General features: G+C 43.0%; 2 protein-coding genes across 2 annotated transcripts in view; both read right to left on the reverse strand.

Annotated features, from left to right (window-relative positions):
- Positions 1-3,824, reverse strand: part of malrd1 (MAM and LDL receptor class A domain containing 1) — a 30,277-nt gene extending 26,453 nt beyond the window's left edge. The window contains exons 1-5 of the mRNA XM_067252218.1: positions 3,638-3,824; positions 3,189-3,275; positions 2,956-3,044; positions 2,702-2,863; positions 1,784-1,880 (exon numbers count right to left, since the gene is read on the reverse strand). Of these exons, the coding sequence (XP_067108319.1) occupies positions 1,784-1,880; positions 2,702-2,863; positions 2,956-3,044; positions 3,189-3,275; positions 3,638-3,824 (622 nt within the window). The remainder of the gene's footprint in view (positions 1-1,783; positions 1,881-2,701; positions 2,864-2,955; positions 3,045-3,188; positions 3,276-3,637) is intronic.
- A 9,048-nt stretch (positions 3,825-12,872) lies between these two features.
- arl8 (ADP-ribosylation factor-like 8) lies at positions 12,873-18,931 on the reverse strand. The gene is made up of 6 exons (XM_067251939.1): positions 18,622-18,931; positions 16,611-16,671; positions 16,323-16,470; positions 15,421-15,504; positions 14,998-15,149; positions 12,873-14,842 (listed from the first exon to the last, which is right to left on the reverse strand). The coding sequence occupies exons 1-6, from the start codon at positions 18,665-18,667 to the stop codon at positions 14,794-14,796; spliced, it is 540 nt and encodes a 179-aa protein (XP_067108040.1). The 5' UTR covers positions 18,668-18,931; the 3' UTR covers positions 12,873-14,793.
- Between the last annotated feature and the right edge of the window lie 288 nt (positions 18,932-19,219).

Genomic DNA, 19,219 nt, shown 5'->3' on the forward strand with positions numbered 1-19,219 from the left:
GTTTTGGAGGCACAGTTAATAACAGTTTTCACCCGGTACCCATGGTTACCATTTAATCACAGGGTCTTTATGGATGGTAGTAAGGCCATAATTTGTGGCAAATCATTTCTGATTCTGTACCTGTTGGGGGCTCATATTTCACCCCAGCACTTCTGTAAGCTGAGCTGAATAATAAAAGCCACAAGACATAAAAGGAGACTGTAACTGTGAATACATGACAGCTTGTTAGATGTCGTTAGAGACGTGAGCAACATGACAAGCCAGACATTTAATTACAGCTATAATAGGGCTCCACCTGCAGCTGCATGAGTTCCCTAAAGCAAGTGGATCGAAGGATGCAGCAGGGCACACCTGCAGACGGTGCAGGACGCCGCACGCAAGCGACCCCTGACTTGAGTCAAAGTGACCTCAATGCAACTGGCTGAACGACACTTGGTCTCACCAACCACAAATCCCCTTGATGACCTTAAAATATGTCATCACGGTGTTGAAGCAGAAGAGACTGGGAACGCAGTGACAGAGGGTCCCTGAGCTTTGACACTCCACAAAGCATCTTCTGTCTTCTACGCAACCACAGCAGCCATCTCATGTGACACAAACTATCTTTAAATAGATCCCTCTTTTCACCTCAGCCCTGATTAAATGATGCAAAGGAGGTATGCCATCATGCCGAGTCATTCATGGTTAGTGGTAGAGAAGGAGCACCACCAGACAAGCACACCTGAGATACACGAACAGCCAGCGTTCAATGAGCGTTCCCCGGCACTGAATAGCTGCGTGTGTGTTTCTGGCTTTGGTGTTCACATCCTTGATGGAGCAGAGGGATCTACAGGGTTGTGCGGTTCACGGCTCACTGTGGGGAGCCTGTGACAGATGGAGGCAGAGGGACAGAACTGAGAGGTGACTTTGACCTGCCCTCTCCACTTAGACATGCAAGGCTGGTCAGAACAAGCCGATCGCACTCTGCAGCAGATAGACGCAGGGAAGCAGACCCAGGCAGACAGACGCAGACCTGGACAGACAGACAGACACACAGACAGACAGAGCCAGACAAACAGACAGACACAGCTATAGCCAGGAATGCAGATCCAAACAGACAGACAGAGACTCAGGCAGACAGACAAATCTTCGATCTTCACAGACCTATGCTAGTGTTCAAGACAGTGTTACTGCCACAGCCTGGGAGAGAGATCCAGCACAGACATTTTTAGGACCTTGAGGCCTAAGAGGCCAGTGCTAAAACTAGAAATTCTATAGAAAAGTTACAACCCCTTATTTACTTTATAGACGCAGAGAGCAGAAACTGAAATCCTACTGGGTGAATCATGGCCGTTTTTAAGTTCCCCTATAAAGATGCCCAGGTGTGTGATTCATGTTGACAAATAGTACTTTGGTCAAAGTGATTGAAGAAAGCGATGGTCCATAATTCTGAGGTCTCTGGAGTGTATAAACCCTGTAGACCACTGAATCATAATATACAAGCAAAGCTGCCTTAGGATGACAAGTGACCAAAACATTGAAGCTCTGTGCAGGGTTGGGTTTCACGGTCTATGCTCTAAGGGAATCAGAGAGAGAGTCGTGTTTTCATCTTTTGTGACAAAGCAGAGTTAACAAAGATTTGCTGTACTTGAAGCTGAGTTCAAGGAGTCATCCTAGCTCACGTCGACCTGAGGTTATCAGAGCTTGGAAAAGGTTAGATACTGTTCCAGAATGTGCATTGACATTTTGTACTTGACCTCCGGCAGGATGTGTGCAGTGAAGCGAGATTAGAGGGCACTCTTACCGGGGACTGTCACACAGCCGTCACCAAAGGAAATGTCATCGATGGCCAGGACCTGTGAGGGGCCGCTGTCAGCAGAGATCTCCCCTCGAACGACCACCTGTCAGACACAAATATTCAATATTTATCTTAACACACTATATCTTTTTATGCTGACACAGGTGTGTTCCTGGTGTGGTGTGTGTGTCTGCATCTTCTGTGTGTGTGTGTGTGCGTGTATGTGTGTGTGTGTGTTTGTGTGTGTGTGTGTGTGTTTGTGTGTGTGTGTGTGCTTGTGGCGTAGAAATGGTGTTAGTGTGGGTTGGATAAAAGAGCATAGGTGTTCCCAGTAATCAGAAGGTTGCCGGTTCGATTCCTGGCCGTGCTAAAAAAAAGACGTTGTGTCCTTGGGCAAGGCACTTCACCCTACTTGCCTCGGGGGAGGATGTCCCTGTACTTACTGTAAGTCGCTCTGGATAAGAGCGTCTGCTAAATGACTAAATGTAAGTAAACCATTATCTCTGCCCAGAGTACAAGCTATCAGACTAATGTTTTAGCCCAGGTCAAAGTCCACCTGCTTTTAGCCTCCTGGAGCTTTTCTCTTTACTCGTAGGTCTGGCTTGGGTGAATAAATGTGCTGTATTATACAATAGCTGTGACTTGTTGTGTCATGGTGATGTAGAACTCTTTTTAGATGGAGAAATCACATAGCACTCTGGGTTACTGTACTGAGAAACAACCTGTCATGCCATTACTGGAAAACTAGCATAATCACACACCCTGTCGCAGCTGATTGATCTGAAAGTGATTTCATCTGTGCTACAAATATCAGTCAGCAAACAATGTTGACTTCTAGTATCAATTCAACTTTTTGAAAAGACAGGGACGGATAGCACACCCATGGCCCAGTGTTGAAGAGGGTGAGACAGAGTGGGAACAGACCCGGAACTGGTGCTGACTGGTAATATCTGTCACAGTCCTCTGCCATGGTTCTGAATGTGGTTCTGATTGGCTCCACACCAGCACATCCTGGTCCAGTGGCTGTGATCGGGTCAGAACCTGCAGACCTCCCTTCACCCTCCCCGAGTGGTGATAGAAGGTCAACTATGGAGGAAGGACACACAATTGGTCATTCAGATATGATGTGGGACCAGCAATCCAATCAAGAGAGGGATGAATAGGCTTTATAATATTACCCTGCAAGACTCAGAGGGCAGGAAGGCAGGACTAAGTAGGTAGGCCAAGGACCTCTGCCCTCTAATGCTCTGGAGGAATAGGTAATGAGCTGGGTAAGATAGAGTGAATGAAAAATAGAAGAAGCGAAAGTAAAACAAAGATGGAGGAACATGAGGATAAAATTAAATTAACAATTCAGACTTGGCAGTGTCACATTTATAGCCATTTAGTTTCTTGCACAATTTGTATTTACCGGATTGGTTGTTGGCATGGTTGTGTTTGGGTCCAGAGCCTGAAATGTGGGTTCCTCTGGTCCATACAGAGTCTGTGTCTGAACCAGCTAGCAGGTCACATAAACCCTCCTCAAAGTCACACCGAGTGTACCTAGAACCTTCCAAAACCAACACAGTAAACTGTTAGGCAGAGCAGGACAGCTCACTCTGTCTTTCACGCAGAGATGAACTGGAAACCATAAACTACATTTTACTTTAAAACCTCTGACTCACCCAGCAAATGCCAGGGATAATATTTGTCTATATTTGGAGGTGTTACGTGGCTGTAGTTGTGGGCTCAGAAGTTACATTACTTGATGAACCAGGAGTCGGGTCAATTATTCTTCATAAAATAGTGGACACTATGGACTATGGACACTATTAAACAAATAACTGTTGAAAATAAGGGTCATCAATTAGAACTACTCACAGTCTTTCTCATCGCTACCATCCCCACAGTGGGTGGTGAAGTCACACACACGGTCCTCCGACAGGCATGTTCCCTTGTCACAGGAAAACTCTCCAGCAAAGCAGGCCACAGCACTCACACACAAACACACAGAGACACACCCCAGACAAAAGGCCAGCAGGCACAGGGCCCTAACCAACCCAGTCATTAGGTAGACTGGAACAGAAACACTCACTCATTCACCCCTTTATTCCATAAAACACGGTCTGGTTTCAAGAACGTTTTTAACTGAGGTACTAACTTACAATGTTCAGTTTACCTTTAGATAGTGATCACGTACAAGCTGTGAGCCTGAATCATCACAAGTCAATAAATGGCTTTTATGGCTGTTACTCAATAGGCTGTATGTGTGAGTGCTTGTGTGTGTGTACGTGAGTCAGGGTGCTTGCGTGTGTATATCTGTGTGTGTGTGTGTGTGTGTGTGTGTGTGTGTGTGTGTGTGTGTGTGTGTGTGTGTGTGTGTGTGTGTGTGTGCGCAGGCGCATATCCTTCGCATCATGACTATAAAATATTTGTTCGGACCTGAACACACTTTGCAAGTCACACAAATGTACATACTGTGGGATTTTCAGACAGAAGACTGAGAATCATAGCAATAACAGAGAAAAGGGAGTCCACATGAGAGAAAACGTGTTAAAAAGCTGTTCTATGACACTCATAAAACAGTCCACAACTCACTTTATAAATGTATTCTCACACATAATCAAATTTGACATGAATCGATCAGGAAAGGATGTCTTTCCGTAATGGGTGAGTTGATTTGTGCGGTAGGTTGCCCTAATGACCTTGAGACAACAGGGAGCAATTAACACCTTGATGGAGGGACCATGGTAAACTGGAGCAATTACGAATAAGAATAATTGATTATTCTTATATTGACCCACATTGGTAGCCTAATGACAATATTGTGTCATCCTACAGGCACGAAAAGGTGTATTATAATCATGGATGTTTTATGAATCTTTTCATTGTCATTTCTGACCTCATCTGTACAATTAGGTGTAACAATGACATGATTACAGACCAAGCTCATGTTTCTCATGTTACTGCATCAGTGACTGGGTAGGAACTGATTCAGTAAGTTGGAAATGCATCTGATGGTTCTGTGTGCAATGCACAGTGAAAAGGGGGGTAATTTATTTTGAGTAGACAGGCTGGTGGATGTCTGGCATGGCATCAGGCAAAGCAACACATTTTCTGTTTAGTGACTTTTTCATTTCATGTTTTTTTGCCAAAGTGACTCACCTAAGCTTAATTAATTGATCCTGGGGCAAAACCTCAATTAAAAAGCCTGCTAATGAGCTGCCACAGGGCACATTAGGACACATGCGCATTAACAGTAAGACTTCCTCAACTATATAAATTTTTTACAAGCAGTCAGTGTTCCCATACTTAAAGACATGGTGTACTGCAAGTTGGCAGATTTTAGATCAAAGGAACATCCATTCACTGTCAACCCCAGTCCACTTTCAATGGAATCAATGTGTTGAAACATGATTACGACAGTATATGGTGAATGCTCAAATGCATACAGGCATGCACAGACACAAACATATACAGGTAAGTTATGCTATTTCAAGTTGAGGCAAGAGTAATAAAAAAATTTTTTTTTGCTTTCTTTGCAGAGGTGTTAGTTTCTCCAATCTCTTTGAAGATATTTTTTTTTGTCTCCCCTTTCAGGATTATGACATTTCTCTATGGGGATTAAATTCACCTTCATAGCCCAGAGAGAGCTCAGCACACTGCGCCACCATAAGTGACTTAAATAAGAAAGACATCTAATTTAGGTCCCACAAGGATTTGTGGGATGGTGTAACCATTGCAACGATTTGTCAAACGATTTGCGGAGCAATTTGTCTTGTGCTGGCTCAGCTCCTCTTGCAACATATTAAAACAAAGACATGATTTCATTTTCCTCTCCTCTGTAACCATGCTAGTTTTTGCTGCAAGCTTTGACCTCAAGTTTTGCTATATGGTGTCCCCTGAAATGTTTCCTGAAGTGTAGGCCAAAATCAGATGCAAGTGCTTGGAACATAAAACAACGTATTATGAAATGTTCACTAACTACTAACTAAATGTGGACAAATAAATATGTAAGCCTTCACACCTCAAGTTACTGCATTCTAACATTGGCAAACCTTAGCAAACTATCAATGCTCTCTGAACAGCCACACTCTCTTTAGCAGCTTTATATTTCATGTGGATTTCTGTGTTTTGGTTTACACTTCTATAACAGTTTACAGAGCCATGAATATTTATGTAAAAAGCTGTATGTGGAATACAAACCCAGTCTTGTTGACTTTCCATTCGTCATCGTAATGGCTTTTTTCCATTCTGTCGCTTTTGGACAGCTGGTTAATTAGAATGCATTAAAAAGAAAAGAATCGTCACCGTTGTGAATTCTGCCTTGCTTTTTACATCCCAACTCATTATGCCTATTAGTCGCATTGCATATCAACCGTGGTTTTAATCTCTACGTCTTTACGGTAGGATTTGATTTCGGGAGTCTATTTACCAAAGCAATAACCTATATTGACCAACCGCGAAAAACGTAGATAATAAAAATCAGGATTGAACATGAAGTGTAGATGAGCTTGACAGGTGGAGTGTGCTGGGAGATGAAAACCGTTTCGTGAACCAACCAAGCATTAACACACCCATCTGTCAAGAGCATGCCAGCTCCACCAAGCTGCCACCTCTCAATGATGTGAGGGGCAACGTGCCACATGCCAAGGAAGATTTGGGGTTGTATTATGAAACATTAACGGAGCTTGTGAGGTATGATCACAGTAACATACATCACCAGCATCACTGTATTGCTTTATACATGGCCAGACTGTAATATACAGGGGGGAACCACTTTCCTCAGGCCTCCAGGGAAATCTGTTCCCCCTGTGTTCTCAGTATAAAAGACTGGTGTATAGATAAAACTTGCTATACATAATGTTCACAGTAACATACATCACCAGAATCACTGTGTTGCTTTATACATGGCCAGACTGTAATATACAGAGGGGGAACCAATTTACTCAGGCCTCCAGGGAAATCTGTTCCCCCTGTGTTCTCAGTGTAAAAGACTGGTGTATAGATAAAACTTGTTATACATAATGATCACAGTAACTTACATCACCAGCATCACTGTATTGCCTGCAAAAAATGACATGGGCTGAATCAGATGTATTGACTGTCCTCTCTGATAAAACTATGTGCAGGTTTTATAAATCTCCCCTATTTAACAAGACAGGGAGCTGAGGACAGCCACACACACATGAACACTCACACAAACTGCCAAAAACACATCCTCACACCAGTTGAAAGAACCTTAAGAGTTCTGTCTTTAAGCTGTATCATACTGTAGGCCATTTAACATGATGAACTAGGATAGGGCCAATAATGTGGCATGACATTTTGAGTTGCAAAGGGTCTCTAGGAACACCTTGAAGTCAGCGAGAGGTGATAAATTAGGATGCAGATTTCCTCCATTGCTAATTGTATCTTATTATCCATGTCTTGTACACCTTTCTACATTACCATAGGATGGTTGTTGCTCATGTATTTTCATTTCCTATCACTCACATTAATAGCTAATACGTAACAGAGACAGGCTGCTAATCTGCAGTGATTAAATAGTGTTCCATGTGACTGGTTGCTAATGGGCTGCCATTCATTAACACCTCAACGGCAGTTAAATACAAAACTCATCCACTTATTGTAGAAAAAGAGGAGGTACAATAATATAAAATCATATTACATGTTGCATGTTTCCTAGAAACACCTGAAAAGTTACATTGAATACAAATTATAATATATTCTATTTTCTCTCCTTTGCTTCCACCAAAACTTCAGCCTTTTCATTCAGTGAAGATAATTCACCATGCCGAAGGTCCAGAATGGTATCTTCATCATCAAGGAAGCTTGAGGGACAGGTTAATATGTCCGAATTTCCGGAAGGTTCTTAAAGGAAGAGCACTTCCTCCCCTGGGTACAGTACCTCATCTGGCTTCAACATAGGCGACAGCTTTTAACCTGTCAAAACAGATTAATCGGTATGTTTTCACACAGCAGAACCCAAGGACACTGCTGACCGACCAACTAGTTTAATTCTGCTGCATTGTGTTGGAGTAAATGGCATTTAGATAACTGACCAAAGAGCATCTGTCTAGATATGAAACTGATCTCTTAATCTTTGAAGAAATATAAGGACGATAAAAGCGTGAAACCAGCTTAATGGGAAAATAACTGAATTTATTCTGCCTTTCCTTCAGATCTCAGACATAGCAGATAGGCTTCATGCAGGTCACGCTGGCTAACAGGTAGGATGGGGAAGTTAGTGGAATTGCCGTAAGAATTGCAGTCTTTGTCTGTGTGTTGACCCATTGCCCCATGCCCTGCCCACCAGTGCCATCCTATACCCGCCTGTCTGTGCCAGTCTATAATTTGCCTCCTGTTCCTTCTGCTCACTGCCAGGCCATATCAGCTGTGACCCTCTCCCCTCCAATCAACTCATCCAGTCACCAGCAGGGCCTTCTGCCACTTACAGATAAAGATGGCAGACTAGCCACAACTTCCCTTCAGAACTCAAGACCAGAAAGAGGAAGTTATTTTGTACAGTATCTCCTTTGTAGCAGGCTATGAAAACAAATTCTGGCCGTGATTGTTTTTTTGATGTCAATCGATGAGAGGTTTGGCACTTTTCTATGCTTCTTTTGTTGGAATCTCAGGTTATGTTTGAAATCACCGTCTGTGTTTGAGAACACAGACGGGACCAAGTGTGGCTTTAATGGTTTCTTGTTTCAATTCAAGTACATTTTAAGGAATAACCCATGGAAAATACTACCTGTCAGCATATAAATAACTTAATAGGTTAGATGACATGCATACAAACTGTCAGAGACATAGAAACTTCAGGAAACTATAACTTTTATTTAATCAAGCTTCCTTGAGAAAGACCACACAACAGCACATCCAGTTTAGAAGCAGAAACTGAACGTCATATCAGGATTAGCAGGTGAAAAACATATTCATTCCTCACTGAGGATATTTTGGCAACATGTATTTCTGGAAGATGCGCTTTCTTCAGAAATTGTGTACCAGAGATCTCTGCTTTGGAGCATCAGAGAAGTATTACAGTTTGATAAGGGGTAAAAATGCTAGGGGAGTGTGAATGCATGTTTAGGAGCCTGAATGATAATATGTGGGTTGTTGACCAAACACCCTCTGAAACTTTACATAAGTTAATCTCCTCTCCCACATAAGCTTTGTGGGAGGGGAGATAGTAGACTTGCAATGTATGCTACATCAACAAAGACACAGTGCCACCATACTTTCCCACTGCTAAAATATCATTTTTTTGCGTAAATCACGTTAATGGGGGGTCATTCATTCATCCATGAAGGAACTGCAGGTCCTATTGTCTTCCTAGTTTCTGACTGTGCTACCTATCATGTGAATGTAACAGATCCTGCATCCTGGCCAAATGCAAATTAGATTTCAGAAGGAATAAAACAGGCTAAATTTGGCGCTTGTGTGACTATGAAAATGTCACGACACTGTTGGCTCTCTACCAAATTGAATTTTTTGGGAAGTAATGTGGAGACAGTGTGATTATCTCGGAGGAGTGTAACTGTTAAACGACCATAAATATTCATGTGAGCGCTTGATCCTGGATACGAATGGATGACTCTAGATACGAATGGATGATTCCAAAGAAACCAGTCATGGGGAAAATAAATCGTATCGTCAAGTAGCCTACAGATGAGTCTCAGTACATTAAACCTTGGATACAGATGAATGGCATGGTCAATTAAAGGAAAAAGGCCCCATAATTTGCTAAAAGAATCACCACCATACACTCCTTTAATGTACTAAATTATAGCCTAATATAAACGCGTAAACTCTTAATATACTCCAGTCATAACAGTAGAACATTGTTCCGGTGTGACCAGGATAAAGTTCCATAACATTACATCCAAGTCTGGCCAAAGGCCAGTGTTGTAGAAGCAGGCCATCTATTGATTAGCTGGAAAGATGCAAACCCATTTACTAAAGCAAATGCCTGTCAGTCTGCAACAGACCAGAGAAATAGGGATTACTCTGCTTTGGAGCCTATAGGCCCATGTGTAAATTTATGCCTGCAAAATGACACAGGCCTACAGTGTTGTGAGGCTCATATTGTAGATAAAAATGAAGATGTAGAAGTGAAGTACCCTACTTGTTGGGACTATTCTGATTTTCCTCACGTTTTCAGTGGTTGTTGAATTACAGAAATACTCGTTGCAATGAAAGAGAAGAAAATATATAATATTGATCTGATTTTAACTCATCTTATTTCTTTGAACTGTAGGCTACTTTTTTTTACAGATTGAGTGTCACATAAAATATGTATTCATGATCTCAACCTAAAGAGAATAGAAGAGAGTACTCAGGATGTTACCATGGAGACACACAATATTTGACGTGTAACCAGTCATGATGCTTAAGGGGAGTGACTTTTGATAGATTCATATTCCAATTGCTATTTAGTTGATATTGAAAAGATGCACCAGATGGCTTATAGAATTCCAAATGATCATTAGATTTAGAAGATTATATGACAAAACTCAGTACAAGTTTTAGTTGACTGAACGTTTAAAAAAGCTCAGGTTTTCTTTCCCTTTTCTTGTCATAAGTAGACCATCACAGCATTGCTGACACTCCTGGAGGGCCAACAAGCTATGATAGCAGAGAACTGACAAAGAGAGGGATGTCTCAAAAGTGAATTTACTGAATTTCCGATGGTATTTTCTGCAAGATACCAGACACTGCTCAACAGGTTCACATTTAATCTATATTCCTTTGGACTTGGGAACCTTTATTTGTAGAATAATAATAACACATAATTAATCCTTGTTGTTTCAGAAGTCAGGCAGTCTGGCTTCAGTTTGGATCTGGCCTACCCAAGGCTGTTGCGTACAATTAGACTTTACAGACTGAATCTTGTCATGGGAAGCCCATGGACAGATCCATCAGGGCTTCCCAGGTCTGCCCCTCCCAAACAGGACGTCTCTTCAGTCCAGTCATACATTAACATCAAACCCCCGAAAGGCTTTCAAACCAGAAACATGTCTTGTGCTGTTGTCATGACCATAAACTTTGAATAACACCTTTCCTAGTCATTTCAGTGCTCGCCACTTGAGAAAAGACTAACTTGGTAACGGCAGTGAATGTGAGAGAGGCTGATGAGCGATGAGTGTGTTAACAAAGCTTGTCTCCAGGCTGGAAGGGGACCGTCACCATCTGTCCCCATCCCTGATGTGAGAGAACAACGCTCTGCACCACAGATGGTTCTGAGTGCATGCAAATCACACTGGCCAATCAAAACTAGCCGCTGAACAACACCAGCCAATCACAAACGACCATCAAAGAACACCTTCCAATCGTAAACAGCTGTCAAAGAACACCAGTCCCCCCCCCCCCTCCCCTCTCCGTCGGGGCGCATGATGAGGAAGTGGTAAATGGCCGTGTGATGCAGAGGAATTTTAGAAGGAATAAGTAGGAGGGAACAGAAGGGGTGACGTGGTGCTTTCCTATCGTCCAATGAAACATGAACTAGAGTCTGGCTGAGACATCCATTTTCCTTACTATGAAGTTGTTTATCCCAACGATATTGGTATGGATTACAGCTCAGCACCACTCTTCATTAGATGAGTCATTAAGAGGTCAGTTGTGACTGATGCCAGATCTTGCTCCTAATGATCCCAACCTGTAGATCAATCCATGTTCCTCTTTTTTTTTCCTCCCTCCATCTCTGCCATCGCTTCCTGATCTCATGTTTCCCTTGTTCTCCCTCCTTTCTTTTTTTCATTCAATGTTTTGGTTCACACCTCCTTATGGCCTCATCTCTTGTCCAATCATCCCTGTCGGCTCCAAGTCAAGCTACTTTTATTTAACAAGAACTGATTGTCCAATATCAACACAGGTAGGTCAACAAATGAGGTATTTCTAATGACTTCACTTGCTGTAGTACTGAAGAAACAAACCCACAAAGTCCATTTCTGAAATAACTGTCTGGGACATACTGTTATATCTGGTCTGGGTGGTAATGGTGATCTGCATGTGCAGCTTCAAATCTTTCATTCTCAAACTAATGACCTTTCAAGACATTGTTTCGACACCGCTGCAAGACGGATGAAGGCACAGAAACATGATTAATGGCATCCAAAAGCTTGGACAATGAACCAAAAGAAAACAATTTCTGCCTGCTGCAGAAAAACACCGCAGAATTTATCGTGCTGAAAAAAAGCTGAATCGTCTGATTGAAATCAAGTTTCTTCCGATGTTCAAATAGGCCAACTGATTACCTACACTGTATGCTTTATAATCTTTACGTGAGAGGAAGAGGAGGAAACAGTGAAGAAAAGAGAGAAGGGATGAGATAGGAGACAGCAGGGAGGAGATAGGAGGAGACAGCAGGCTGTTCCATTCAGAACCATCCACAGTGGAATGCTCCCTCTCAACCCCATGTCATGATCCATATAGAAGACTAGCATTTCCATCTGGTAATGGTGTTACTTAGCTAAAGAGGGGAGGCCTACTAAAACTGCCTCTTCACAGATCCAGCTCTTCAGTCAAGCTGTAATAAATGTTTTAAGTGGCCCATCGATCAGAATGGTATTCTCTCAAGAGCCATTTAGACTGATGCCCTCAATACTAGATTGCAACATTAAGGTGTCAAATGCTTCAGTTAGGACTAAAGGAACCTAATATACATGTACAGAGTGCACTGCACAGATTATGGTGCTATTGGATTTTATGGACTTTAAAGGTTGACATAAAGGTGTTATGCTGCCACCTAGTTGATGTTGATGTCATCGTACAGCAGTTGTAGATCTAAATTCCACATACAGTTTACCTCACATTTTATTGTATATTTAATTCTATTCTAATCCCACTTAGTACTGCTAGTTTATGTACCCTTAGTATAGATAGTCCACATATTTAAATTTTAGGTATATGTTTATTGTATGCACCTTCCTGCCAAAGCAAATTCCTTGTCTGTGCAAACTTTCATGGCGAATAAATCCCATTCTGATTCTGATGATTGTATGTAAAACCTTTAAGCTCCATTTCATATCAAATGACTTCTCTATAATTGTCCCATTCACATTTACAAATGGCTTCCATTTCTAAGTAGTAATAACTCGAAAAACAGCCTCAGTTTCAAAATAAAGGTTTATTAAAAATGAAATAAAAAATGGAAATGCATGACACAGATCGTACCTGTCATCCCCTGATTTTAAAGTGACTGTCCCCCAGCTGAATATGTAACGAACAGCACGAGTGAAACCACAACATGATACTGTGATCATTGTCCTGCTTTCCAATGGTGAAATACTGAAGACCAGAGCAATAGTCTGGTCAAGAGCCTCAGACCCAGAGACACTATAGAACCATCATCACCATCCACACTCATGACTTGTACTTTCAATGAGATCCTATTTAACACTGAAACCCTCTTGCAACTGCCACCACTCAGTCTCTTTGGCCGCTACAGAGCTTGGCAGAGAAGGTATAGGACAATAGAAAGTGACACGGGCATAGATGTTAGAGTATCTTACATCAAAGTCACATAGGCCGAATACTTATGCACGTACACACCTTTAGAATAAGGCTGGGGTCAGTTTGGTGTGGTTTGAAATGACATGTCTTTTTTCGTTTTGTTTCGTTGGAATAGTCCAAAAATAACAATATGTCCACTGAGAAATGTTTAAATTAAAACTGAACTGACTCAAGCCCTGATTCAGGTGTTTAGACCAGCATCTGCAGAGAAGAAGAAAAAACATGGAGCACATTCCATTCACACACAGCCTGAAATGTTTGTGGCACATTAGGAGGAAGGTCCCTAACCTTCCAGGGCTCCCAAACCCCTGTTCCTGGACAGCTATCCTCCAGTGGGCTTCTGTTCCAACCCCGGTTGTGATTAGGGGCTGCAAGAGGCTTGCTGGGGGAGGGGGTAGAGGGGATGCTCAACATAGCAACACAGCTGCCAGAGACAAGAGACATGTCATCAGGAACCAGGACTCATTCCAAACACACGACGAAAGGTATGACATCATTCAGCTGGAAGTTAACCTGCTGACCATGACATTGCATTATGTATAAAATATAAACATACACTGTAATAGCAACAAAACAAAAAACTGACATCTGTAGCATCAACATCCACACAATCGTAACGGTTGCATACTGAGGTGAGAATCTACTTTGTTTGAGAGTGTTGTTGAGGTCTGCACCCAGACGCATCCAGCGTCACCTTGTATTAGTCTTTACTTGGCTGATCCCCATCTTGCACCATGGCTCAGGCACCTGGAGACCACAGTTTAACACAGTAGGAACTGGTTTTTAAATTCAGACCATCATAGCTTATGATACTGCAACTTTTACAGTTACCACTGAGAAAATGGTCATGAACTATAAAAAAGAAAAAAGTACAAGATCTGGATACACTACCCCAGTTTATGAGGTAGTGTATAATATTGAACCTGACTGCACCATGAGCATTTAAACATTTATGATAACACCACTGTGTGCTTGTTCGCCAGAGACTAAGCCCATTCTGTGTCCCATCCCAAACAACCAACTGGAACACGCAAAGCCTTAGGTATTGAACTGTTTTGAAAATACAAACCCACCCACAATACACACCCACATAAAATGATGAACATTCCAGATAGGCGATGATCCCAGTTATGATTTGAATATGGCATTCTGACATAAAACTGTAGATGATATGTAGTGATAACGGCATGCATTTCCACTGTCCTCTGTACATGTCCTAATGTCCCACAAAGAGAAAACAAATTGGTTCTCATGATGACCAGTAGATTCACAGCTAGGCAACCGGCAGTCCTTGTGGTTGAGTTGTGGTCAGACGTCTGTTGACCACTGAGGTTAATACTTGGGGAGGGTCTCTCGCTGTAACAGGTAAGGTTGCGCGTAGTGAAGAGAGGCACCTCTGTGCAGTCTTGAAGTTAGTTGGAACTTTTTGTTTTGTTTTAAAAAGCAGCCACTAAGGGGAGGCTAGGATGCCACCTGATAGGTGGAACAGGCAGAAAGTCAGTCCATCATTGGGCGAGGGGCTATCTAAGTCCCGCCCTCGAGGTCATCCACTCCAGCCCCTGACACAAGCTGAGAGAGAGAATGGGTTCAGTATCCAGCAAGACATCAGAAAATCTAGACTTGTGTGTTTGAGAACTTGAGATAAACTGGGACAATAGACTAAGTTTATCTTCTGTTCTCTTTATCGTGGGTGTGTGTGAGGTGTCAATTTGCGGCTGTCTCACCCCTCTCCTGTGAGTGCGCAGCACGACTGGATGTGCCAGGGGTGGTCTTTGATGGAGCTGAGGGTGAGGTATTTGGAGATCTCTGCTGCAGACATACAGTCCTTCATATCCTGCTTGTTGGCAAAAATCAACACAGCTGCCTTCCGCAGGTCCTGAAGCAAGAGAAGAATAGGACAGGGGAGGATAGGGGTAAGAGGACAATGAGCACTAGCCTGTACGAGACGTTACATAACAACTGGGACGGAAACTTCTAGTGAACAAGGTGACGGTGGGAAGTCTGACAAATGGGTAAATGGACAGGATGTGTCGTAACAGAGCCTAAAAGGCTGGAGTAGAATCCCTATCTGTGATAAGATAGGACAAGTATGGCACAGTTTTTCTCACTGTGTGTGTGTGTGTGTACGCACAAAACAGAAGGGTTACCTCGTGAGCCAGCATCCGGTAGAGCTCTTCTTTGGAGATGACCAGCCTCTCTCTGTCCGTACTGTCCACCACCAATATGATGAACTAGAAATAAGAGGAGACACGTGACTCACACATGTGACCGGAGCCTCCACCAATGACGAGGTGCTGTGAGGCACGGTGGGAGGGGATTTCCTACTGGAGCGGTCTGGGTCACAACAAAAGGGTGGCTAGGCTTCTACAGTGACTACAGAGACAAGGAATAATCAGGTGGTCTACATGTGAGTGGATGTGTTCAGACACACAAACAATACAATAGGAGCGGGTAGGATGCCGAGTGAGGGAGACCCATTGTCAGCGCTGTGTGTAAATGAAAAGCAAGCAGAGTGCTATGCTGAGGTGTACAGTATAAACACGGGCCGTGCTAGATAACAGGCTTGACCATGGGGGGGGGTTTACACAGATCTTTTTTTCCAGGACTACTCTCCCTCTTAAACCCTCCTCCTACTCATCGTCCTCCTCCGTCCTGGCCCCATAGAGGCTGGTCCTGACCCCTCCTTTCAGACCGCGCCTTTGTAGCAGGGTGACCCTTGACCTGGGAGGCCTCTGCAGCCGTCTGTGCTCTGAACAAATACACCAGCTGCTGTGAGTGTGAGGTGGGGGGGGACGGCTACTGCAGCAGGATGCTACTTTTGTTCTCCTGTCCAACAACATCTATGAGGGATTATGGAGCCCCGCTGCAAAGTCACAGGCAAAGTAGCAGCGCACACAGACGCCACAGGCTGCTGCCAGCCAGCCATGTCTATACATGCATACAGGCCAGGGTAGTTCACATCCTGCCTGCGGAGGTAGAGTGTGCGTTTGGGTGTGTGTGAGAGAGCGAGCGAGAAAGAGAGGGAGCGTGTGTGAGTGTTAGGACCCACCTCAGTGTTGGAATAGTAGGTGTTCCAGGAGGACCTGAGAGACTCCTGGCCTCCGATATCCCACATGAGAAAGTGGGTGTTCTTCACCACTATCTCCTCCACGTTGCTGCCGATGGTGGGTGACGTGTGAACCACCTCGTTCATCAGACTGGCAGGGGGGAAGGAGATCAGAATGTTACAGTTAGATTGAGGGAGAGACACCGAGAAGCCAGACACCGATAGTGAGAGAGACGGACAGGGAGATAAAGACAAAAAAGATGCATGAAAAGAAAGAAAAGATATACTCACAACTGGTACAGTATTGTGGTCTTTCCAGCATTGTCCAGCCCAACAATTATGACCTTGTGTTCTGAAACATTAAAAACATCTACATTAGCAACATGATTGTCTGAAACTCCAATATCAGTGGAGCCACATCTTAACGAACTAGAATTTACCCTTCATGCCAGTCACTCATATGCATCGCTAATGAAAACAATACCAAGTAAGGAATGACTTCTGGGAATGGCCTACTGCCAAACTGACCTAGTTTGTGCTATGTTCCATTCAGAATTGTCCTTCCTGGTATTCACACAGTTTGTTTTACAAGCACCCATTCACAAAGTCATGACATTTCCTTCCAAAGCCTTAACTTTTTGTTCTGATCGTCATTTGTCTTTCAGCATAGCTTTGTCTATCCTTGCCTAACTTAACCCAGCCCCACAATTCCCCATAGCAGGATTCACTTTACTGCCATGCTGTTATAGGAGATTTAACACCTGTTTGTCAAACAGGGAGCCATGAAAGACCAAAAGGCCGTATCAAAGCAGGCACGTCCGTGGTAGAATATCTCACATGAGTGTTTTGACTTCTCAACCTCTGGACGCTGAGTGTGGGAGACTGGAAGGAAGACCGGTCAGAGGGCCCATGATACTGACAGGCCTGGCGTCAGATACAGGATGTTGGATGATGTTGAATTCCTATTACTTCCTACAAAATAGACAGTGCTTCACTGCATCTCTATGCCTCAGCCAATACAGCCACTAAACTCAATAAACTGGTCATGTCCAACATGCATACGTTCTTGGTGCTCCTACTTAAGATAATAGTAGAATACCCTATCCCACTTTGTTACTGATAGGCCTACATGATTTAGGCTAAAGTTGAAAGCACAACAAACAAACTCCAAATGTAGTGTAATAATAGTACGACTCAATCTCACACTTTCACTAACATCTCACTGTCTCTGAGTGAGTGAAACGAAATACACTGAGAGAGGTCCAAGACACTAATCCAGGTATTAGGTTGGGATTAGCTATCCAGTGCTGCTGTAAAAAGGTAGGTGGGCCCTAGCACAGCTTTTCCCACCACTACCAAGGAATTAGGCCACAGACAGCTCCCACAGACAGCCACAGGATATACTCCAAATCATTACATCATTTCAAAGCAGAGACAATGGGAAGGCCTAGCCCTTAGTTGTATATTTAAAAAAAACTCTTAAAGTTGACAGTCTCAGCAATTTATTGTACACTTCAACTCACCACATTTCAAATAGAAGTTGAATTCTGGTATTTAAAAACTTGAGACCACATCTGAAATTTCTGTGAACTGTGGACTCCTAAAAGCACCCCAGTTCCACTTTTTTCTTCAGACCATGAAGATCTGTTCCTCTGCATCTGAACCTTCGTTTGTGTAACAATGGAATAGAAAAGGGGCACAAACACTAAACACTCGACCAATACACTTATGTTTTTGCCCAACCTCTTGGTCATTTACATTACATCTAATATCATTGTATTGCAGTCGACCACGACAAATAGCAAGCTAAAACACGTAAACGTGTCAGCAATTGGACATCCAATCTTATCAAGAAGTGATAAGTCACAAGTTAGCTAGCTGAGCAGAATCATGTCCACACATTGCGCAATACATTTTTCTCCATGGCATGATACTCAATTTTCAAATCCAGTTACCTAGCTAGAACCTCATCCTAGCAAGTTGGCATGGTAGCTAGTGCGGCCACTGCGAACTCACTTGTCTTGACTTTATTCCCTGGATGGATTGATACAGGCTGTGCCAGAATTCTGAATACCAACGCAAGCTAAAATATGTCTACGTTGATGTTCCAAAAACACAATACATCACTTGATAAATAAGTAGCAAGCCTGCTAGCTAAGATATCATGTTTGACACACGACGAACTGAATCTAGCGAGCTAAGTAGCACGTCTAGTTTATAATGATTAGCAATACTGCTAGTTACTACCTCCAGCATCCACCACTTCTGCACATTCCCACGTTGCCAACAAACATCAACTCACCTTGATTGCAGAAGAAACTCCACAGTTTGGCAAATATGAGACCCATAATGACTGCTAGGTAGTTAACGTTGTAGTTGACCTCTTTATAGAAGTGTTTAATTGCCCCCTTTCCTCAACTTTCCAGCCTGCTAGCCTAGCATAAAGATATAGCTCACTCGCTTCGCCGTGCACAGCCGTAACAAACAGCGTTATTCAAGCGAATGCGTATCACCCGTTGTAGCCGAGGACCTCGCATAAAAATCGGACAAGAAATAATAAATGACAAGCTCATCTAATCCAACACAGTTGTAAGGTCTCAGTTAATGATCGTTCGGCTGCTCAATGCTCATGGCTTTGATCCAGGCAAAAACATCCCGGTGTTCTGTTTCTTCGTTTAAGGCCATCCCCTAACAGTGTCCGGTTTCGTTGATGACGTTGTACTTGGCCATTTGACAGGTCCTTTAAATATGGTTTCTCGTTATAATTTATGGTATAACATGATATAACCAATAAAACCAGATCTGGAGACACTTCTGTTTTGCACCTTTTGCCTCGCGCACTGCACCTATCTGCAACAACAGGTGCATTGTTTTTTGTGACGTTATACGTCTCTTATGAT

This window comes from Osmerus mordax, chromosome 15 (assembly GCF_038355195.1).
Source record: "Osmerus mordax isolate fOsmMor3 chromosome 15, fOsmMor3.pri, whole genome shotgun sequence".
In the NCBI taxonomy this organism is placed as follows: Eukaryota; Metazoa; Chordata; class Actinopteri; order Osmeriformes; family Osmeridae; genus Osmerus; species Osmerus mordax.